We start from the raw sequence: 24,589 nt of genomic DNA, 5'->3' as shown, positions 1-24,589 counted from the left end.
TGTGGACTGTAAATGTAACACAGCCCTGTCTATCTGTCTTGCAACAAGCAGTAAAGCTCTGCAGCTACAAATATGTCATTGTGCCACTGAAGGTATTGTTTTTTCCAGAGCATAGTTCCACTGCAACAAATAAAGATGTTCACTGAAAAATGGCTTTTGTCTGTCTCTCTTTTCTTGTCTGCAACAAAACGTACAGGGAAATGTGTGACCCTGGTGGGTCACCGCACAGTTTCATGGTTATTAAAGATCCTTGAATAGTGTGTCTTGTAAAAGATGGAGCTGTAAACCAGCATATTTTATATTTATCTTTTATATTTGGATGTCTGTGTATGAAATCCATTTAACAATGGATCGTAATGGTTCTACATTTTGGTAAATATAATTCTTTGCGTTCTTGCCAAGAGTTAGCTGTGACGATCAATACCACTTTCATGATTGTATGCTAAACATGAAGCAACTGCTGGCAGCAGGTTAGAATAACTTAGCACAAAAACTGGAAACAGCGGGAAACAGCTAGCCTGGCTCTGTCCATATGTAACTTAAAGGTAAGGCCAAAGAAAACAAATGTTCATATGGCTTACATCTTACACATTGTGGTTTTACGGGGGATAATGTGCCACTGAGCTTCATTTTTACAGTACATACTCAATCTTGTCAAATAACTCTTGGAAAGAAACTTATTAAGCCTGTTTTTTTAAAAATGTCCTTTAAACTATACACAAATACATTAAGTTGTAAGAAATAATTATCGTTGGTAATTGTTATTTATGTATTATTAATTCACATGGCAATTTATTGGAATGGAAATTTTAGGTCTCTCCCAAATTCACATTGCCACATGCCTTGATGCTCCTACCATTAACAGATAAAAAAAAATATTAACAGCAGTGAGAATCAGTTATTTCCTAGTTGTTGGTGAAAAAATGAAGAACAAGAAGTGATCTGAGATGAGCACATGACGAAAATAAAACTCACCTTATTTCCAGCCCAGTTACTCAAGATAAAAATGCGTGCGTTAAACAAATCAGTTCTTCTTGACTGGAGATTAAACACAGAAAGTCATCACTTTATTATCTGATGTTGATTCATGGGATAGACTCCCAATGTCACCCCATAATAAACTAGACATGTGACTCGTCATGATCCTTTTATCTTGGTGGAATCTAATCAGATGGCGGAGGCTCGCCTTCCCCCAGAGGAGCCGTGGATAAGTATATTATCTAGATCATTCCACCGCTGCTAACGAAATCACCACCAGCCAACATTTCCTACCCAGGAGATGAACCCACCCTCTCTTCAGCTAACTCACACAGCATGTGCGCACACATACGCACACTCTTGCAGGTGTGATTAAGCCCTGCACTGAACTGGCATTAGCAGATCATGTGACTTTTGTCATGAAAGGGATCTGGGGACATAAAACCATTTATTTGTGGACATAAATCCATGCAGGCCCTATTTATAGAGGCTGCTTACTATTTATGAGTATGAACTTCCTGTTCCCACTGGCTGAAAGTAAACCCAACCTGCTTTGGATCAAGCAACAACCTCTGGTTTATTACTTTACTCTGAACAAAAGACAGACAAGAGGCTTTGAAACAGATGGGGTAGCATGTTTCAGTGAATGGTCTGAAAACAAACAATAGTTTTTTCTTGATGTCTGAGCTTTTGACACTGAGGGAGCACACAGGATCAATAGAGTAACTGAAAGCATGAAAAATAAGCATCTGTCTGTCTGAGAGTAGTGTGAGAGGAATCGTTATCATGCAATAAGAGTGAGGCAGCCGAGATCAACAGCCTTACCGCCAAGGTCAGTATCATCACATTACACATATGCTGCTCCTGCAGACTCCACGTGGCTGAGAGGATGCTGGGTAAAGTTGAAGCAGATGTGTCTTAATGTATGCTCGACAGAGGAAAAGTAGACTGTTTATCATGTCAAATGTGTTTCTGTTCATGCTGTTTAAACACTGTGCGGGTGGATGGATTGGATTAGTCAGTGATTTGTGTCACTCTGAGATTTTCAGAAAGCTGGAACTCTGTATTTGCTGAAACTAAACTTTGAGCCATGCACAGACATCCAGCTAATGAGAGTTTTCTGCAGACAAGCATGCCGCACAAAATAGGGCGCATACACTGAATCAAATGAGAAGAATTATAGCAAAATTTGATCATGTCATAGACTTGTTGTATTTTACTCAATTCAATTCTTGGTAAGGATGCATCATGAATAGCAGATGACACCATTAGATAATCAAGTAGCGCATATATTCTGTAAGGAAGACAGTGAAATGCTATTGATATGCACAGTCGGAAGAGATTTAGAGGCAGGCGGGCGCTTGGCTCCGGCTTGGTTTGTGCCAAGATGCCCATCGCTCAGCTGAGTTACAGTGGCCATGATTGATCACAACTAGAGTTAAGACTGACTCATTGTGCCAAAGCCCCGCAAGAGTTTCAAGGTTGTTCACATTAACAGCAGTAAATTTTGCATAATTGATAGCAGGCTTGTACCAGACAAGCCATCCCTCACAAGGCTGTAGACAACGAAAGCCATCCTTTTCCTCACTAATAGCATTTTCAGCTCCGGATGTAATCCAGCTGGATATAAATATGGACATGTGGTTTATGTACTTTAGAAGTTTGGACCAAAACTTGTTATGGATGTCTTTTTAAGGCTCTGAGACAGCTTGTTAAAGTCGGTAATTCTGCTTTTTAATTGTGCATCTCTTCCTTGAAAGATCTGTTTCAGTCTGTGGTTTTAAAAAATAAAGTTTGTGTTACAAACCCTTGAATTTCTCATATGCTCTTATTGGATTTACGGACTACAGCCACATGATACGATGCTCAAAGGACTGGGGGACATTGAATTATTTCCACTACCTTCCACAGCACTGACCAGCACCCTTTAAGAAGAGTTCAAAGCCTGTGTAAATATGTACCCCTTCAAGGGTGACTTACACATCCATGTTTAATCAGCTACAGACACGCACACACAAACACGCACCATTAAACGTCCTTTATCTTCCCTGTGCCAAATCTTTATTCTGTCTATAGGATGATGCTGCTGAACAATGAATTAGACATGGTGGCTACTTCTCGACTTGAGATTATGTGGGAGAAGCACAGGTTACACCTCGCCAAGACACATGGTTAATTCATCTCTACTTGACAGATGTCCTTAGGGACATTGATACAAGCAGAATGTGCTACTCACATCATAAATAAAGTCAATTCAACATATCAGGTTCATGTATAAATGCACAAGAATATGTTTTTCATTTAGCTGCCCATGCCCTATGTGCTGTATTTGGAGAGGAAAAGTGCCACACATTTGATAATATTACACAAACAGTGCAAAGCATCTCTTGCCTGACACAAGGCACAGTCAGATGGCAAGGCATAGATACATTGGGATTAGGAAAGTGTAATTAACCCAGATACAAACCTTGAGTATTTAGGGAAGACGAAGTGATGACAGTGACAGCAATTAGTGCATGTGTGCGTGTTTCTGCGTGCGTATTTGCGTGCAAAGAGCCTTCAAACACACTGAATCAAGGTCCCCAAGCACAGAGAAAATGACAGCTCTTGTCTCATTCAGACAACAGTTGTGGGCGAGATGTCTCAGTGCCACATTACGAGCGTTTGCAGCTTTGAGATGTTTGGTGTGATCAAAAAATGTCTGGATTCTGAGGAGAGTTTTGCTTAAACACAATGATTATGGGATCAGTGTTCATGTTAATGCCTGCTGCCACCAGGCATGGCAGTGAGTTTTCAAAACAGCAACTGTCTGTGAATCCAAACCCCGCATGAGGCTCCAGGCAGCTGTGTGGAGCATTCCATTCAGGCTCATTCTCCGATTGTTTCTTCTGACGACAGAAGTTCAAATCCGCCCCTGATTCACGGCCCGTTTGATGTTTAATATTATTCATTTCTATTTAGTGCATTTCCTTCATGACTTTGCTGATTACAGCCATATATTTAAGCACACTGCCTCCAGATTTCCATTTCCAGCTCAGAACAGAATGAACCTCAGATTTGTCCAGATTCCAGTCGTAAAAAATCAACAGTAAAACGTTCAGTGGCTTCTAACAAAGGCATATAAAACCAGCTCTCTGATGGATAAAAAGACCCGTTATTGTAGATAGAGGGATCATGGCTGCTCTGTTTGCTGTTTCTTAATGTTTTGTGGGGTCACTGAAGCATGGAGAGCTCATACGTAGGCTACATGGCAGGAGGACTTCAGCTTTAACCAACACGGTTGATCCAGGGGGATGCGACGCCTGACATCTACAGTGTTATTAAATTTTCACACACTGCTGACCGCAATATCATCAAGAGCAAACACTCACTGCTGTGTACCCTTGGGTGTCTGTTTACTTGTGTGTGTGTGTGTGTGTATGTGTGCACGGTTCTGTGTTGTGAGATACAGTCATAGTCCAGAGAAACTATTTCCCACTCCAATACTGGATGTGCTTTCCTGATTTATTGAACCCATTTACAAGGTTAACACAAAACCGACTCTTGGTCCTGGGAATGTTTAGTTTTTAAATTGTCTAAGCTCACCTTTAAAAGAGTATGTTATTGTACTTGAGTGAAAAATAAAATGCCAAAAAGGGGTGTACCTTACACAAGAACCTTCCTGTTACTTGAATACTTTGTAACTTTGTACTCTGTGAGCAAGCCACACATCAACCTGCCTTTCTCAGTATAATGTTGAGAATACCTGAACAAATGACTCAGCGGTTTTGGGAAGCAGCACTTGCTCCTCATAAGAATAAAAAAATCAGACCTTTGTTCTTATGACTTTAGAATAAGAATGAGTTTAGAAATATTCTTCTACCGCGGTGGAATGATGAAATGGACATTTGGTCTGTCTGCAGAAGCTTTAAATCCAAGTGAAACTAATTTCACCCTATTTTCACATGTGAAGTTTTTCTCTTACTCAAGTACTTCCAGCCTCCTCCAGGCACCGGCACATCATCTATTTAAGTTTTATTTTAGACTGAGATTTGTGTCTGCCTCAACTTGGCAAAATGTTGCAGGGAATAATTTGGGTGCAATGCAGACCAAAAGCTGCTAAAATCACAGTTTCTGTATCTATCATGATGAGACCATCAAATCTCAGAGCTTGGTGTTTTCTGATGATGCGTACCATGAACACTGTGATGCTGAAGAAGACCGCTCGTGTAATGGATATTTTGTAGCTCCTGTGTCACTTAAGCTCTCGATATATGTCATTAAATGTGCCATTGTGTGCAGTCTCTCTTACTCCTGATCCAGTTGTTCTGTTGAAGCACAGCTTTGCATTACAAGGGGGAAAATAAACTTTTCTGGTGAAGCTATGAGAATTAGTTGTTTGGCATTTGGTCTTTAGTTTGCCAATAGATATAAGCTAGATTTATGATCTAGCTTGGTGAAAGTAATGAGCTCCAGCATCGCAGCTCAGTCAGAAAATAATAGTCTTCCTGCACACTGCGCCCTGGTGTTGGTCAAAATGGATGAGGAGTTTTGTATCTTCTCTGTCCTTGTTTTTTTTCTGCATCCTACTGCACTATTTTAGGAACAGTATGAATGACGTCAATTAAAAAAAATGAAATCAAGAGTTTCAGAGATGGAGGGCTAAAATAAACGCATTTGCAGATTACTTTTTCACACGGCAACTGCTGATTAGACTTACGAGGTTGTAAACTGCGTAATCAGGTACCATCTTCAAGGTCGAAAAGCAAATTCTTGAGCCGTCTCCATTGTCCAACCACCGTTTCTATGAAAAAATATGGCATGTCTGAAAAGGAGATGGCCTTGCTAGCCCAGCAAAGGCAGGCTGTATTTTGAATGTCTTGGTGGACTTAGCTGTTCCATCACAACGATCAGAGGCTGTCCTTGAGAGGATGTGCACAACAAAGACAATGAATGAGAGGTCACAAAAAGCTTGCAGAACTTCAGCAGATGTTATGCAGACACAATGTTTCATATACTTTAGTTTTACCACTCCTCTGTAGACTGTAGACTGTAGGTATAGGAACATACTGTACAATGCTTTTATTTTGTGCTCCAACGTGTTTAAGCTGCTGTTAATAACATCCATTTCTTCATAGCAGTTGACAGTTTGAAAGGCTTTATTAGTGGTTAACTGGTCTACGCAATCAATGGTTGAGTCAAATGGGGGATGATGGGAGACTGGGTTATTAACTCTATTTCATAGCAGCACACTCTGATGTCTGAGTTCAACATTGCTGTATGTTTAAAAACAGATTTTTCTGATTTGACAGGTCGACTTTGGATAAAGTAGAAGTACAATGTCGAAAATTCTCTGACTATGTGAAGAAAAGTATGAGCACTGAAGACTGAATGTATAATCACTGCTCAAAACAAGACTATTATCTCATAATTCTAACTATAATCTTTAAGTAGCTGTTCAAATGTCATCCAGTTGTTTTCACTTAAAAAGTTGTTTAATTTTTTCTCACTCTGCAATGTAATGGAAAATATGTTGAATATTTTCTTTGAAATATAGTGAGCTTTCACGCATGAAGCTCATTCAATAGAAAGTAGAAACGTATTATTACCTCACATATGTCCTTGAGTACAGAGAAGTTAGTGAAAGCTTGAAGTTACTTTTCAGCCCTGCAGATACGTGAAGGCCTGATTATAATTGACCCTCATGTTGCTTTATTTAGCATGATATTCCTTTAGTATTGATTCCTGCCTACAGAAACATAACTCAGTGGGAGGCTGACAAGACGGCTGTGATGCCACCGTAGATACCACCAAGTGAGCGATAAACAGAGTATCACTCACATAGTGGCTTTGGAGACTAATTACGTTGTATGTGTCACCTTACAGCCCTTTGAGGGCCGTAAGCAGTGGTATGTGTTCAGAGCCTGAGGGCACAATCTCATTTTACATTCAGCTCCTTTTGTAACTCCCCATGGCGCTGGGAGCTTTCCATGGTTTTAACATCAAATGACATTTACAAAGCAACGGCACGGCTTATTTGTCCTCAGAATTGATACTCTAATATTTGCCATTGCTTTGTTTGATTTGTTGGCAAGATGTCCAAATACTGCAGGAGGTGTAGAGCCTTCTAGGTTGGGTTGATCTTCCAGTGATTGTGTCAGCCTGACAGAAAATATAAAATTCAAAATACTACTGAATACTGAGACATGGAAAAAAACAAAAACAAAGCTCATGACAGTAATCATTAATAAATACATGCCTGTAGTTTATGTAAATTGTGTAGTCTCAAAGGTTATGAAACTTCTCTCAGCTTGAAAGATAATCAGCTGACCATGAGGGACATCTAGTGGTAAATCATGAAACTTTCTCAATGACATTATGTGTCGTTTCAAAGATGTAGATCCCACTTGTCACTTCTAATGTCAGAAATACATAAACTGTTTTGCACTGTGTATACCAATACAAATGGAAATTAATCCTGTATCCAAAGCAATTACTGCCTGGTACTTGTTTAAGGCATTAAGTGTGACTAGAGCTACTTCTGCACGTCAATGATTCTTTCATTTTTTCAATCACTGCATGGCTAGCCTATACAGACTTCATCTACGTTGCTAATGTAATAGATAGATAGAGTCTGTATGTGCTAGTTTAAGGTGTTGTCTGTAACATTGAAACCAAACTCGTGTAAACACAAACGCTATAAACTAAGTTAAAAACAGTTTGTTTGTTTGTTTGTTTGCTAAAAGGGACAGTGCACATTAATGAACAAAAGGACAATTTAATGTGTCCTAAATGTAAATGAGCCAGATTTAGCCATGCAGATTCATTTTCATCTGGAGTCCCTGGCAGATTGATGTAAGAAGGAAACATTATGGCATACCGAAAACATTAAAAACATACACATATAATCATAAGCAGGCGACACAGGAGCATGGATAAAACATAAGCACAGACAAAATCAGACACATACTATGAAACATAAATACATCAGCATGTGAGTACAGGAGTATGTAAAAACAATTACAGAAGCACTAATGCAAATTATGACGACATATTTGATTGTCCAGTAATCACAGTTTTATAGATTTGGAAAAGGTGGTGAGAGAATAAATGTTTCTTAGTTCTGTGAGATCGTGTAGGTACGTGCTGCTCGGTAGGAAAAGGCTGACTGTCTAAAGGAACTTTTCCTATTAGATATTTTACAGTCACCACTAAAAGTAGCTCTGGTAGTTACTAAAGAAGGTTATAACTTACAGGCTATCTTTCATGTAGTTTATCCCCTACACTTCACCTTAGTTAGTTCCATAAACACACGAGAGTGTGCGCAGTGGATGGTGTGATGTGCTGTGTTATCATTGTATTATGAGTAAGTTGCCTCCAGGGAGCGCCCGTCTCCAGTGTTCAGTCTATTGGTCTGTTGTCCACCTTTTCTACCTGCCGGCAGCAAGCGTCAAGCCAGTCTGAAATTTCTAGGACAATACTTGAACAAGGCCTTCAAAATAAACGCATAAAAGAGAAACAAAGACTTCGAGAGTAAAAAATATTACATTAAATCTTCTGTTGAGTCATACGAAGTGAAACCGACAACCACGAATACATACAACGTTGTATTAAAGTAACTGAAATTATTGAAGGATGAAAGAAAATTCATTTAGCCTAAAACTACGGCTAACAGTAGTTTAGTGGTGGTAAAATATTCACAGCAGTTGTAGATTGATTTCTTTTGGGCCAAAACACATTTAAAAAACTTAATCAAAACAGGTAGGCTACCAGTCAAGGCTTTAATGACACCTGAATACGTTAAAAGGTCCACGTATTCAGGTGTAACACTGGTAGGAATACTTTGTGTTTGGGTTTCCTCAAAAGGTTGCCACACATTGTAATGACACAAGACTTTTTAAATTTCGTTAATTAATCGTTAGGTTTACTTTGAAAGCAGCCAACCGGAAAAACCGCTTTATTCTTTGACTCCGGCCAGCTTGACAGCTGTCCACCTTTCCCTACCTCCGCAGGCCTCCTCCCCCTCTCTGAACTAACCACCTACAACAAGTTTGACAGCTCAGCTTTTTTTGTGTTCACACGCAGAGCAGCGGCAGCAGCAGGCAGCTGGACTCCCCTCCTCTGGGCTTACTTTTATCTCTTCCCCACAGTTTTATCGTTTTTTGTTGGCATGTGTGTGTCTCGCGTCTCCTGCTGGTTATGAGGAATTTCATGTTTCCGTAGATTTGGTCACTTTCCCCCTCTCTTGGACCTTTTTTTGTTGTTGGCGTTGTTGTAGTTTATCGTTTTTAAATTATTTTGTCTTTGTCGGCGGTTGCGAGGGATCTAAGTTAAACATGTCGAGGAACACGGAGGAGGTGTACAAGCTAACTGAAACTACATACAAGGTGGGTGTGCAAACAACAGGTGCGACCACGACACGAGGAAAAAAAAGCTGAAACAGTTACAGCCACTGTAGCTCAACTATCCAGCGACTGTTTACCTGAAGAACATGCAACAGGTGTTTTTAATTAGCCTCAGTGTATATGAGGAGCCAAGCTAGCTGAATAAGGTTCACTAATTTTACAGGCAAACATGGAGTGAAGGGTAAACTCAACCTGGAATCAGTTTGTCTTCTTCTTTGGCTGATAATATAGCAATATTATGATAATATAGTAGGCTATGTATTAAAAATAAGTGTCAATATTGTAAAACAAGTTACTTTTAACATTTAAGTAGGATCTTAGGGTGCTCTTTGGGGATCCCTGGGCTGGGTTATTAGTATAACCTCTTCTTCATTTACCTCTTGATCAGTAAAATGCCCAGAGTACAGACCGACTGCAGTTTAATGCTGCAGTTTTACTTGGGATTCAGACTTCCTGAGAGCCAGTAACTGACTATTAATGAGTTTGGATCAGTGGTTTTGAAGAAAATTGCCCCACCCTAGGAGTGCCATTTCCTCATTAAAGAGCTGCCTTGGTTGATCAGCATCATTTGAATTGCTCTTTAGTGTAATCTGGCATCTGTGCCATCCAGTAATTAACTTGAATTTATCTTCTAAAGAAAAGAAAGCTCTCTGGGTGCTTTGAAAGTGAATTGCTGTTGGACAGTGGGGAAAGTGTCCTTCAGAACAATTTTAATAAATATTCACTTGCTCCATATTAAGAATTAAGGGCTTGTGTGTGAATGTGTCTTCATCGGCGTTAAAAGAGAAATTGAATCAATGAAAAATATAAAATATACCTAGCAAGAGTGAGTCACACTCCGATTCACCAAATAAATTACCACGCTGTATAGCCAGGTCTGCATGCTGCACTCCACAGGTGGCAAAGTGAAGGGGAGTATGTATGAAGAGGCTGGAGGGGAAGAGAGGAAACACATTTAGCTTTCTTGAACAACTTTTATCCACTGGCTTCCTCCTGGGACAGCCCCCACAGCTCCTTGATGTGATGAAATGCAGGAAAAAGACTCCAGGTTTAATAATTTAGCTGGCTGCATGTGTTGTGTGGTAAGATTATACAGCAAGGTAGCCATTAGCTCTGGCTCCTGGGGGAGGATGGTGGTGACCCCAAACAACCGTTATTATATTGGCCTTTAAAAATTGGGAGAGGATCACATGACACTTCCTGGCTTATGGTTGCTTAGACTTGGAGCTACTGACATCACTGTGGAATTTGTTTGTCTCACCTTATTATCGACGATTTAGAGGCCCGAAGTAGAAGGAACAACCTGTGACTTTGAGGTTTCCCCGAAGGTTGCGAAGACAGGGACGCTGTTGAATTTCTGGAGAAATGCCGAAACTTCTGGGGATTGACTGTCCAAAAGGGCTCATCATTGAATGGGCACATCGATACTCTGGCTGTGCATCAAGATGGCAGGCCAGCGAGGGATATCATTGCAAAGTTCCTGTGTTTTTGAGATGTCTGAGAGCCAAACGCTCAGAGAGAGAGAAGCAGGATATCAGCAGAAGGGGCCATAAAATTGGGATTATTCCTGACTATACCAGAGCGGTGGAGATGCAGAGGCAAAAGTTTAGGTAATGCAAAACAAAGCTCCACAAGCGACGTGTGAAATTCACTCTGGTGTACCAGGCTACTCAAAAAAATCAAAGGATCAGATCAGTTTGACAAGGCTCTGCACAGTATCAGCAAGCTGTGACCACAAGTACTGCACCGCTTTCTGATAGACAGGCACTTCAACTAAGGATGGAGTCCAGGGACTTCCATCCCTGCATTTTTATCCACTGTCAACTCCTTTTCTAGATTCTCGGGACACAAAATGAATTGGTCTGAGTATGAAATTCTTGCCCTAACAACCAAAACCTTATTCCAACCAGGCAACTTTAGGTGGTCGGATCAGGATTTTGAGTATATCGGGGCAAAAATAGAGAAATTTAAACTAGACAAAGGGAGAGAAACCAATGGCTTAGCCCCATTCCATGTACACACAAGCGGCTACACACACGCATGCATTTTCTCATTTAGTCCCATTACAACAGAGCCTCTTTTCTACCCTTATGTTACGTTTGTGTGTATTCCTATACAATTCAAAATTTTTTCTAAATCGGTCAGCCTCCTATCTGTAGCTTATGTGTCATTTATTGACCTAAGATCTGAATCAGAGGTGGGTGATGACCGTTGAGCTAGAAGTGCTAAGGCAAAGACATTATATGGATGTTCGTTCCAATCTGTGCTATTGATCAAGGAATGTTAAGAATGAGGACCGGCAGACTGGCTATGTAAAAAAACAAATTAGGGTGTTGGGAAAATCTTTTCTTCTAATGTCTTCATTGTTTAATTGGTTTTGTTTCCTCTCCTTCTTGTACTTGCATTCTTTCTTTTCGTGTTGCAGTAAATATTTTTCATTCTTCAGTCTCTTGTGTTGTTTTCCACGTAACATGTAAGACTGCTTGCAGGGCATGCAGGTGAATTTGTGCCTTAAGGTCACAAGTCGTAGTTAATAAATTGTCAATAGGGTTTTACATGACTGTGTGCATTTCATTCTTGCCCACCTTATTCACATCTGTTTTTACTCAGTCTACTGGACAATCACTCACCTGATAACCCTGAAGTGTTTCAACAGCATAACAATTTAAAACCTTGAATGAAATAACTAAATGTCTCTCCTTTTGTCTCCACCCACCCAGAGTGTTATGGATCACTTCAACCCAGGACTGAGGAATCTGGTCAACCTGGGCAAGAACTATGAGAAATCAGTGGCTGGTGAGCAATTTTACTAAACTAATTAACATTTACAGTAAATTAGAATTTAGAAAAACAGATGCTTGTGATGAGGAGGTTAAAGGATGGCTGGGAGAGTAAAAGCTTTTACTGCTGAGCTGGTGTCCTTTATTTGTTCACTCCATTGTAAGTCTTACAACCAAGGCTCATTAAACATATTTGGTGTTTTGCCTTACAGGTTTTGTTTGAATAGAATTGAACTTTTTTTTGTTTTGCAAAGGTATATAGTGACAAATTATTGTACCTTTTAGATATTATTTAAGGTGTTGTTCAGTGGGCAAATATTAATGATCATTTCATCATTTTCCCAGCAATGACCCTGGCGGGAAAGTTGTATTTTGATGCAATGTCTAAGATTGGGGAGAGTGCTGCAGTGTCTCCTGTCTCCAGAGAATTAGGTAAGTTTCCGTGTTGCCCTGTCCTCTGGCTCTCTACTGGGATAAACTGGGGGGGGAATTTGCATAGTGCAGAGAAGGTTCCTGCTGCAGAGAAGGTTCCTGCTTTCCTGAAGTAGTTGTTTATCTCACTTTGGTCTCCAAAACATTTATTGTTGGTTTTCAGGGCTGCATATAAACAGTATATATCTGTAATCTATCAATATAAGTAGAAGAAATTTAGGGAAGACATTTTCTGGATAATTTCTTCTACATCCTGGCCATCAGACATCAACAGTTTCTCGTACTATTTATAATAAATTATGTTGCATACCGTAATTTTTTAATTGTAGTGGTTTATTGCAGTTTTATAGAAAATTTATTCAAGGAAAATATCAATACAGTAAACGGTAATAAATGCAAGATAAAGCAAGGTAACATAAATACCTCCAGTCACTGGCTTAAAATTCTACCAGCTTGAGCTCATGATGCAAATAAGTCCATCTACAAAAAGTCCTGATGGCCAAACCAGTTCACCTTCAACCTGGACAGAGGAATGTGTAGTGAGTCTCATAAAGAATATAATTTGATAAACAGTGCGGAATCCTTAAATGTAGCCTACAACATATGAAAACCAACTCCAGTTATTTTATTAGAAGTGCTTGTGGCGTGGCTCTTCAGTTAAAGGCATTGCTGCTGAATTTTGAGCTAATTGGTGTCCTGTTTTGAAGAAAGAAGCTAAACGAAAACAATAAGTACAAACATGTACTCTCGGATGTTCTCATTATCATTGAGATGCACAAGCCAGGGAGCACTGCAGCCTGGCAGCAGTTACACTTTGATTAATGCCAGCATGATGCTTGTGATGCATGTACTACTGTGCGCCTGCTAAGCTTAGACATATACCGTGGCACTGGGTTTGTTTGGTTCACTGTTTTGTTTCTAGCCATCTCCCCAGGCGTCCGTTCCCACAAGCTCATTTGCAGTCCAAAGATGTCTAGCGTCCTAACTCTTTGTCACTAGTGGCACACTTTGATTTAACCGCTGTATGTCTCTCAGCTCCCCTGCTGATTAGCAGCAAAACTGCTAATTAAATTCAGCAGCACAATGGGAAGTGCCACCTGGTGTCAATTTCCTGGCACACTTAAAGTAATACTGTGCCCAAAAAATTAAACATTCAGTGTAGACTTGAAGGTTGGCTGGAAAAGTTTGTAATTTTCTCATAAATGAAGCGCTCAAATGAATTCATGTCCATAACAGTGTGATTATAAATCCACATCTCAACTTTCCATCTGTTCAGCATGTCGGAAACAGTCATTGTTTTTGTTGCAAAGAATTGAGTGTTTGGACAACTGTGAAGGGACAATGCTGCAGGAGAAATTTCAGTGGATTTGTGGTACTTTTTCAACCACGGTCAAAACTTCTCAGCCAACAGCCAGCTTTGTCGAAGTCTACAGGTGGTTGACTTTATATGTGTCTACTGTATTTTAGTCTGTAATCTTCCCTCATTTAGACTGACATATATTATTATAGACGTTTACTAACTGGTTTGTCATCTGTTATAAAATATACTCAGTGTGCCGGTGATGCACTTTCAGTATCTAAAAGGCAAACTGGCATGTCATCTATTTAAGGGATGACAAGGGCTTAAGACTGCTGGCTGTTCACCTAAAAATGTGTTGTTGGTTCCTGCTGTAAAAGGGCCTTAATTAGAGCATTTTACAGTAAACCAGGTCCTCTTACGGTGAGCACAGCTTGGAATATGCTTCCTGTAATAGGAAGTGAAGAGGAAATGAGGGGAGGGACACAAACAAACTGCTGATTATTATCATTGTCCATTTAAGTAATTAAAAAAGTCCCTTTTTTTTTTACCCAATAATCATCTGATAGTCACCATAAGATAAGATGACAGATGAATTCCCCTTTTTTGAAAAATGATAAATCCTACGCATGATGTAGACACTCCATTAGCATTACAAAACAGTTTTTAAATGGTAAAGTCATAATGTCCCAGCTGAGTCGCACTCACCCCTGACCTGTGGACTCCAGCACCCATTAATCTCTGTATGAGACAGATGGACAGAAACAGGGAGAGGCACTCTGGTCTTATGACATATCAGTTAGTCTGAGTCATTATGGGAGATTATGTAGTGCAGGGGTGATTAAATACACACTACAAACAGTCATCTAAACTAATGAACTGGGCCCGTAAACCCAAATGCATTGTAACTGGAATCTGCACCACACAACCCCATAACCAGCCAGGATGTCCAGCCGCTTAAAGAATAATAAGGACACAGAAATTCTCCTTAGAATCGTGAGGTGTTTCACAATGAATAAGGAAGTCTCCGCATCTTGTTTCTCAGCCTGCTAGTGGATGTAGTGAAGCTGCCCCGTCAGAAACCTGAGCTTCAGTGACTCATTGCCAGCCAGAAACCAGATACTCTCGAGAGGCAGTGGAGGACTGGAGCACCTCGTCCTCCTACCTTCTCCCTTTTAATTCCTTTGGTCCCTCTCCCTCCTCCTCCTCTTCCCCTGCCAGAGTTCAGATGTCAACAGTTGTTTCATTCATGCACTCGGGTATCTGACCTGTTTCCTTTTCTGGTCAGATCGGGATATATAGACACCATACGTTTGAGCCTTCCTGTGTTCAGCCTGTATATCTTATAATTTTATTCGAAGTCTTACTGATGCTGGAAACTAAAACATGTTGTTGGTTACCTCTGAGAATTTTGAGAAGGACCCTGCAACTGCTGCCACAAAATCTGAAGAGTACTTAAAGATATAATATGTAACTTTTCTGGATTAAATGTTTAAAAACGAGCAGTTGTGTGCTTTATACAAAATGTTTCTATTTTATTCTAGGTAACGTTATGTTTCATGTGGTTGCCTGACAATGGCGTCATATACCTTTTGCGCATATGTCAGCGTTGTGGTTGTCTGGCAGAAGCTGTCATAAAATGACTGTTTATCTAGTGTTAAGCCACATTTATTAGATGCACTTTTTAGATCTTGGCCATTTTTAACTATATATTCTAACCGGGTGAAGGGTTTTAGGTGTCTGCCCGAACACTGATTTTTAGCATGAGCTGACTGCAGTAAAGGCAATTGTGGTGAAGACAACTCCCATTGTACCATGCTACTTCAGTGTCATCAAACTAGGTCTTTTGTTACTGTCTTGATGTGAGAAAATTACATGCTGTGCATTTAACACACTGTGAAACACTATGACAGTGCAGCATTGTGTTATCCGCAGGCAACTTAAACTCATCCAATCTTGTCCTTTTACAGCGCGCACACACACACACGTGTCCTTTTGATGGTCCTGGCCTGTTCAAATGGCATCAGGCCCACTTTACATAATCCAAACATGTTTGCATGGTGTGTCAGGTGGCTCTCTCCGATGCCAGGATTATTTTGCCCACAGTCAAAAACTGTGGAAGAACTGTGGGCCGCTTTGCATGCTACCAGCAAAATGTTGTTTTCAAAATCAGCTCAAAGTAGGGAGGAGTTATATTTTATTTTCTCCCTTTTCTATTTTTTGCACACATTCAGTTCTGTTTATTTCACTCTCAGACTATATTTTACTTTGTGTTCTACTTTATCTCTGTTCCAAAGTAGCCATAGAGCTCACTGCACAAGAATGGAGCTTGATAACATTTTTGTAATGTTAATATCTGTTGCAATCAAGTGATCATTGTTCATAGTATGCATTTTTATGATGACACAGCTTATTTTCTGCCTTTCTGCAAACACACACACTTGCGTGATTGGCAGCTCACCAGAGGCAAGGTAGAACTGATTTAGAGTTGGGTGTGCGATTCTAATCCAATACATGCCTTTTTGTCAAATTCAGTGAATATCTTCTCATGGTCTGCTGTCTGTCTGCTCAGTGTGTGCTCTGAAAAATAATCTGGTGTTTGTACTCAGCCCTGGCTCTGTAAATGGGAAACAAACAAAAAGTGGCTCAGGCCGAGCCACACAACGTTATTCCAGCTGTGATTTGTGTGAAAGGTAACGTTAAATGACTTGTCCTTCAGCTTACTTTCTAGTTTGCCAAGACATGCTGCTGTTTTGATGTTAGCCAGCAGAGATGGGAGTATCACTGTCCGGAGCAGGTGTGCCGGCTCCAGGACGGTCTCATCCTCTCTGCATGTTGGCTTTGCAGCAGTAACTTTAGCGATAGTTTGCTAACCCACAACACAGCTAATGTTAGTTACGTTTCTTGCTGTGTCGTTGTTAGCTCAATATCATGGTGTTGGTTATGGTGTTGGATTTCTCTAAAATTGCATTTTCCAATTCTTTTAAATCAGTGGTGGTGTTCAAACAGCAGATACTGTCAGGTAAACTAGAGTGTACTAAGGACAAGCATGCATTTTCTGTAGGTGCTGTCTTCCATGTAACATGGCAGTGTAGAAACAAAGATAGCGACTGTTTGGCACTATGTCTGAGTGAAACTACATTATTGATGATCTTCTCTAATCTAAAACCTTCTTGCAGTTTCACATTTACCTACTGTATGACTGATTTAAGCCAAAAGCTACTGCATTGTCAGATGCTACCTTTTGTATTTGAGTAACAGCTGTCACCCCTATAATAGTAAATGTAAAAGTGCTCCACAAAGCATGTGTGTCCAGACATGACTTCAGACCCATTTACAGGCGGGGTAAACATGACTGTAGGCAGCCCATCTGTTTTGTGTAGGTTTATCTCGGTTTAGTGTTGTTAGCTAATGGCGGTGGTTTGCTTCTGCTGTTCCACATCATGACACACTTTTGCCCTCATACCTTGCTTGACTGAGAACACTTGTTGCCCAGCAATGTTTGGTACAGACTGTGACAACAGTAAATAAATGAGTGTGAATTGCTGGGAAAAGGCTGCTGATTCCCGTGACTGTTACTGTAGCTGACAGACTGGTGTGTGCAATCGGTAACATGACACATTTGCATTGATTTCATTATTGAGATGTAGTCACATGTTGATGACTCACAACTTTTATGTCCTTCAAATAAACCAGTTTGTCAGGTATTTGAGTCTATACCACACCCGCTGACGTTTTTAAGATTACGCAGTCCTTATTGGAAGATAAAGGAGACTTTAAGATCAGATGTGTCAGATATTCAGTTTTGGCCATTTCAGTGCCTAGGTCACTTCTACCCCAGGGTCCCTCTGAGAAATTCTTTTTCTTTGCCATGATGAGCCTCTGCCCTCCTTTTTATTATTTAAAATTTTTTTTTTTTCCCCCCCTAATCCAGCACTCTAACACACTCTTTATCCCTTTTATAGTTTTATATATTTATTTATTTTTTCAATACTTACTGTACCTTTTCTACTATGCACATCCTCCATAATTTCTCCCCTCTCCTCCCATCCTATCCCAGCTGGTGCTCCCCCCCTCAGTCCCGTTTCTCCCACTATGTCAAAGGGCACTTTAACTGGGATGATCCATTGGTCTTTATCTGTCGAGCTGAGTGAAAGAGCAAGTCTTTCCCTAAGGCAAGGTGGGGCAGTCAAGGCGTAAAAAGTGGGGAAGGGCAGTGTTTACATACTGACGAACGTACAGGTCATAGTGATGTGTCAGACTGGCAGCCTGTTGAAAGCGTGTCAGGGTTTTTGGTAAATTTGCACACGTCTGAATGCTGTGGAGAAATCTGAGAGAATTCCTGTCAAAGCACAAGGGCACCTTTTATTCATCTTTAAAAACTCTTCCTGTGAGGTTTGCATAGACAGCTCCTTTTCACATTTGTTGTAATATTGTTCAACAGCATCTACAAACCTTAACAGATAGGGAAATATTGAATGAAAGTATTATTCACCGAGCCAACATGGTGCCCTCTGTGATGGCCCAAGTCATACATTTGTTATGGACAAATTAGCTGTTAGTGTGCTCTGCTGTCCGGAAAATCTTGTTTTTAAAACATATCTCAAGGTTACATCACTGTTAACACCCCAGTGTTCAGTACAGCTGTACTTGCTGGCTACTGAAGAATGTTTTTTGTTGTGACATCTACTCACTGTACACGGAAAATGAATGCCTAAGGGAAAAGCTCCGTGTGGGGGAAAAAGTCATAACATGCAGTGTCCAAGTTTCCATACTGATGATTTGCATCCTGCTATTATGCCCAACACAACAAATGAATCTGTAGTAGACAGACAGTCTGCAACCTATCATGCATCCTACGTCTATGCTGCAAATAGAGACAACGTACCCAACATAATCCGTACACTTTCTATGATTTTAATTATAGTTGGAATAGAAATTTATATTAAGCGTGTCTCTTGGAGGACTGTGTCCAAAAATTATTTTCTGTTTTATAAGATGTAAATTTTTTTTAAAACAGCCTGAAGTTGTAGTTCAGCTGCTGTAGGTCTGCTGATTCTCCATCTGTATTTCTCTTTTTGCTTCTTGAGAAAAGTGACCCTCCATCTGTCTTTAGACAATTTTTCAGAATCGTTGGCCCACACACATCTTTGCAAGCACACACATTGTTCTTTATGTCTACCAGTAATCTGAGGGGTGTTAAAATAGTTTTTTTTGATCAATGAACCTCACCAACAAAACACACATGGGAGTGTAAATACACAAAGCAGAGGCCTTTTCAGTCTGTGAGCAGCGCTATCGGAGAGGGAGGAGGCAGTAGCTCACTCCGGGGGGACTTGGGAACCGGAAGGTGGCCGGTCCAGCATTGTCCATAGTACGGAGTGTGCACTGGTAGCTCGAGAGGTGCTAATTCACTTCCTGGGCACTGCCGACGTGCCCATAAGCAAGGCACTGAAGGCCTAACTGCCCAAAGCACCTGACTATGTGGTCTGTCTGACATCACTCCATACTTTAATGCATATGTATAGGTTCTGTTTGTGTGTGTGTGTGTGTGTGTGTGTGTGTGTGTGTGTGTGTGTAAAAATTGAATTGAAGTTTGTATTACCCCAAAAGGGGAAAAAAATATATAATAATATCTTCTTCTTCTGCAGGCCACAGACAATATGTTAGAAAAAGACACAAGGCCATCTGGCTGCTGTGTCACTGCTCTTAGTGCTACATAATGCTGCAAAAGTCTTAGATGAGTGTTTGGCAACTATAATGAAATTTTTAGCTTTTCTTAGAACAAGCTTTATAGTGAGCTATATTCATGGGGCTGCGAAATGGTCTGTTATTTTAATGATCACTTTTAAATCACTGATTGCGTGCTGTGTAATGTAGCGGGGAGGTCAATAGGAAATTTAATTACACTTTTCCACATAATTTTGCTCTATAATCCTAATTTGATTGCATTTGTGAGCAACGTGCAAAGACAGAAGGTTATAATTTGTGGCTGCCTGCCATCTGAGCTCTTTTTGATTAGCCAAGCAGTAGGTGGCCTGGTTTTTCTGGTCCAAGCAAATGGGTTTATTTTCCTTTCAACTCAGTGAAGGGAATTGTTTGTAACATAATCTGTAGCTGGGGACATTTCATGGGTTTTGATGTTCCAAATGATGCGCATCACTTCTCAGACATGCGTTCATTCATATACAGTGTAGCGTTTATATTGTCGTCATTATCATTGTTCGCTATTGTCAAGTGTTGCGCAATAGCTTTAGATAAAATCATATTTTCTGTTAAAAAAAGGACTAAACAATTAGATTACTGTTGGCCTGTCTTCTGACATTAATCTGTACACTTTTCTTTTTCCCCCTCTCTCTCCCTCCTCTGTCTGTGTGGCAGGTGTAGTGCTGATGGAAATTTCAGAGGTCCACAGGAAGGTTCATCTTGAGCTGGAAGAAAATGTGAGTGCTAGATATGTTTTTGCACTTGCATACATGCTTCCCCGAAGATTCTTGTGTAAATTGCGTTGCCTCACCCAGATTCACTTTGTCTAGAACTGTCACACACTCAACCTGTTGCTCAGAATATTTCCATTCAACTGCAAGTGAAGACACAGTTCGCTAAACGACATTTAATTGTTGCCGGCACATTTCTCTCTCCTCTTCCTACTTTTTGATAGACAGACACTATCAGAGGGAGGATAGGAGAATCTTCCCCTCCGAGACAAGCAAAATAAAAAAGTGGGTAGATGAGGAAGGGAAACAACAGGTTTGGGTTGTAGGAGCACCTGTTGGTTTATTTCCCTGCTGAGAGCAGGGCAGGTCTCAACATGCCCTGGGATAACACCAGCTGGAGTACAGCCTCATTTAGGCTGTTAGCATGCTAACACCAAAGTAGATCTTGAATTAATTATTCTTTTCATTATTAAATAATCTTTTAATTATCTTTTCAATTTATTTAATAATTGTTTAGTATGTAAAATTATAGAAATTAAGGAAAGATGTACCTTAGAAGAGCCCAAAGTGTTATCGTTTATTTGACAAAAGAAGAGAAAAAACTCCCAACGGATTCAGTTTGTGATGACATCAGGTAGAATCAGCAAAATCTCACTTTGCAGAAGCTGGAACATACAAATGTTTGGTATTTTCATTTGATAAATAACTAATTGTTGTTTAATTTTCTGTCCATCCACTAATCAAATTGACCACAATCATTGGAAACATTTATGTTGTCACATAGAACTTTTAGATCTTTACAGGGTATCACTATTTATTTATTTATTTTTTTTCTTAATGTTGCATAAGCTTTGTGCTTGGGAAAATAAAATTGAACTTTGGGGCCTCTGACACATTGTTGCTAACATCATTAGTGGGTGGGTTGACTTATTAATGGACTTCAGTTGGTGAGTCACAGCTTCAAGTCAGGTCAGAGAAAATGATGGAAGAAAACCTTTCGCGGACTTGGATGAGGTTGTGTGTGTGCGATAAGGTCATCTGTGTGTCTTCAATAATGAGGTCTTCCAATTCATTGGTCCGCCAATGTGGGCGCCGCCGCTGCATCGCAACAATGATGCGGTGATGAGCACACTTCGACACCCTCACACTAATGAGAGGGAGCTGGAGAGAAAGAGAGAAATTGAGAGAAGTCAGTGGTTATTCCCACGCTTTGTTTCTGACTCATTCATAAGCGCAACCTTGGCTCTCACCCCCGCACACATGTACCGATGATCACTCTAAATGATCACTTTCAATTTCTCTCTTTGAGACTTACAGCGTGTTCCCTGTTTTCCGCTGACAAACTGTAGCACTCTATCCTCCCAAGTTTGTAATCATCAGTGTGTCTTCTTCCCATCTCCTGTCTCTGGTCCCTCCTCCTCCCCCAAAGTTCAAGAGGTTCCACAGGGAGATAATAGCCGAGCTGGAGAGAAAGACTGACATGGATGTCAAATACATGACAGTGAGTAGTTTCTGTGTGTGCACTTGCACAACACTGTGCATGCACATTGCCATATGAAAGTATGTTTTTGTTCTCATCATCGGTTTGTTGCCTGGTACATGTTTATTAGTCGCTTACAGGGAATTATTGGAAACCGCACACAGACATGTCTGTAAGCTAAAGACTATTTGATAATCGACAGTCATGAACAAAACGAGCAAGTAGATGGATGGAAACTGATCACTCAATGACAGGAGGATTTCATTTACACTCAAACACTTGAAGTGTAATCTAATTCTTTGCAGCAATTCAGTGCTATAATTTTCTGTCATTATGACTGCAGTCATGGCAAATAAATGTATGTCCTAATGGGAGTTCCTGCTGCAACAAAACACAGAAGGAAAACAAGCTTATTTTTTCCAGCAAAAAAGCGGTTGTTGTTGTGTGTTGTGGTTTTTTTTTGTTTGTTTGTTTGTTTGTTTTTTACTAATTTCACATTGGAATCAGTGATGGTTAATGCTTAACTTAATCATAAAGTTTTTACTGGTGAATGTCAAATCTGCTTCTGCTGAATGGCAAATTTAGCCAGGACATCATTACATCAAATCAGTGTATTGATAAAATGTCAGTTACGGCAAGTGAAATAAAAGTAATAATAACATGTGTTTCAGAAATAGTCCAAACACTAAAATAAATGTGTGGGTTAGACAACTGTGGGGAAAAAAATTTTCATCACTGAGCCGGTTATTCTAAAAGAGCAAACTCACTCTTGATTTCAGCTGCCTTGGTAGCTACATGGTTCTGGCAAATATCAGATTTCTGTTCCAGCATTCACAGGGATCTTTCCTCTGCTCCAGGCCACATTTAAGAGGTACCAGATGGAGCACAAGATGAAGCAGGACTCACTGGAGAGATCCCAGTCAGACTTGAAGAAGCTGAGGAGAAAGAGCCAAGGCAAGAACGCCGGCAAGTACGAGAACAAGGAGAGCGAGGTGAGATGGACACAACTAAAGACACGTGACACATCATACATGGATGCTCTGTCTTTTATACACACAGACGGAGAGAGAGAGAGAGAGAAATGCATTGACATAATTACACAGACACAATCGTTCACAAAACTTGACGCCTGAGACACACCATGTGAAAGCCGGTGTAACAGTCGTTTGATTTGATCGAGCCCCATTGATTTGCTAAAAGGGTTCCCTGATCTCTGAACAGTGACTGGCCCTGGCTCTACAGATAAACAAATCAGTTTTGCTCCACATTTCACTGAAATATGTGTATATATGTGAGTGTGTAGCACTTGTCATTTGTGATCCATAAAACAGCATTTGAGACTCATAGCGGCGGATTCAAGCAGCTATCGACTTGTAAGTGTATCGAAAAAAGTGTGTACCTCTATTGCATGAATTTATATACTGATTTGCACATGTGCAAATTTTTTCCGTGACGTCACGTTTTTGATACAAATGTGTGAATGTGTTTTGCACCATATTCACTGCAGCAACTGTAGCAAAAATTTCAGTATATGCGTTTCTTATTTTATGATTTGTAGAATAGGATTTGTGTACCTGCCATGAAGAATATGAGGTGTAACTGTTGTCTGTGGGAAAGAAAACAAAGACTACAAGTTTGAAACTCCAAATGTATTTTTAAGATTTACTTCAAATTTACACATTTGTAACTATTTTGTACAGCTACAAATTCCACTGTCACAGGGGCTCAGTTGTTTTGTTCCAATAATACCATCATAGCTTGGGACAGTGTGTGAAGTGTCTGGTCTGTGCAGTCATACGTCTCTGTTTGGTGATGTCTGCTCTACAAATATACCAGTAATGCAATCCTCTCTTGCTCCACCTGTATGCTCACTGATACAAGGGTCCACACAATCAATCAACTATACAAGGACGAATGTTCACATTTGACCAGAGTTGCTAGTTATAAAATACTGTATTAATCCATGTGGACTATTGAGACGTATGTTTGTTTCAAGGTACTGCAAGCAACATTCACTGCCACTAAATGTCGCACAAGAGAACCAACATCTCGGAACAAAACAAATGGGCCCTACAGCCTGCCAGACTCCATTGAGGAAAAAGTAATTTTACCTTGCAGATCATCAAACTTTCATTCAAACTGGACAGAAACAAAAATAAAATTCATCAAAACAATCTTTCTCAGTATTTTTACAGTTCCAACAAACATCAACTCTGGTTTGGTCACTTAAACCCTTAATTCACCAAAATATTCTGGCTTATACGCCTCAGCCACGCAACACGTGATGTGATCTTCAACGCAATACACACCACGTGCCACACACCTCTCCACACGTAGGCCATAATAATACAAAAATACAGAGAGTATTGTTACAATCAAAGTTTGTTTAAGACACCCCATCTGGCACGTGCAATGGTCATGCAGTGAATAGTGACTATTCTTTCTGACCAATCAGTAGTCTGCAGTGTTGACACATCACCTTTTGGTATCATCACAGCTCGCTTTGAACCTTGACGAGAAAAAACCTACTTGGTACCAGATTTGCCCAATGGAAAACAAAGGCGAGTTGAGTTGAGCTGGTACCACTTGGATGGAAAGGGGACATAAGAGTCTGACAACATTATGGTAATGATCCCTACATAGACCTTTTTGTTAAACAGTGAGATCTTTTGGTTATTATGTAACTGCTATTGCTCACCACCAGACTCCGGTGGAAAAAAAACAATTTAACCTTGCAGATTATTGTTTAATATATTTAATTTTATTGCTCCTACAATCACCAAATTCAGTTTGGTCGAAAT

The 24,589-nt window shown here is 40.1% G+C and overlaps 1 protein-coding gene across 1 annotated transcript in view; it reads left to right on the top strand.

Moving 5' to 3' along the window:
* Positions 1-8,945: 8,945 nt before the first annotated feature.
* Positions 8,946-24,589, top strand: part of baiap2l1b (BAR/IMD domain containing adaptor protein 2 like 1b) — a 32,198-nt gene continuing 16,554 nt past the window's right edge. Inside the window, exons 1-6 of the mRNA XM_046028385.1 lie at positions 8,946-9,344; positions 12,083-12,158; positions 12,488-12,574; positions 20,253-20,314; positions 21,738-21,809; positions 22,646-22,780. Of these exons, the coding sequence (XP_045884341.1) occupies positions 9,294-9,344; positions 12,083-12,158; positions 12,488-12,574; positions 20,253-20,314; positions 21,738-21,809; positions 22,646-22,780 (483 nt within the window). The 5' untranslated portion in view covers positions 8,946-9,293. The remainder of the gene's footprint in view (positions 9,345-12,082; positions 12,159-12,487; positions 12,575-20,252; positions 20,315-21,737; positions 21,810-22,645; positions 22,781-24,589) is intronic.

Source organism: Micropterus dolomieu, linkage group LG02 (assembly GCF_021292245.1).
Source record: "Micropterus dolomieu isolate WLL.071019.BEF.003 ecotype Adirondacks linkage group LG02, ASM2129224v1, whole genome shotgun sequence".
Lineage (NCBI taxonomy): Eukaryota > Metazoa > Chordata > Actinopteri > Centrarchiformes > Centrarchidae > Micropterus > Micropterus dolomieu.
This window is presented reverse-complemented; position numbering and strand designations above follow the sequence as displayed.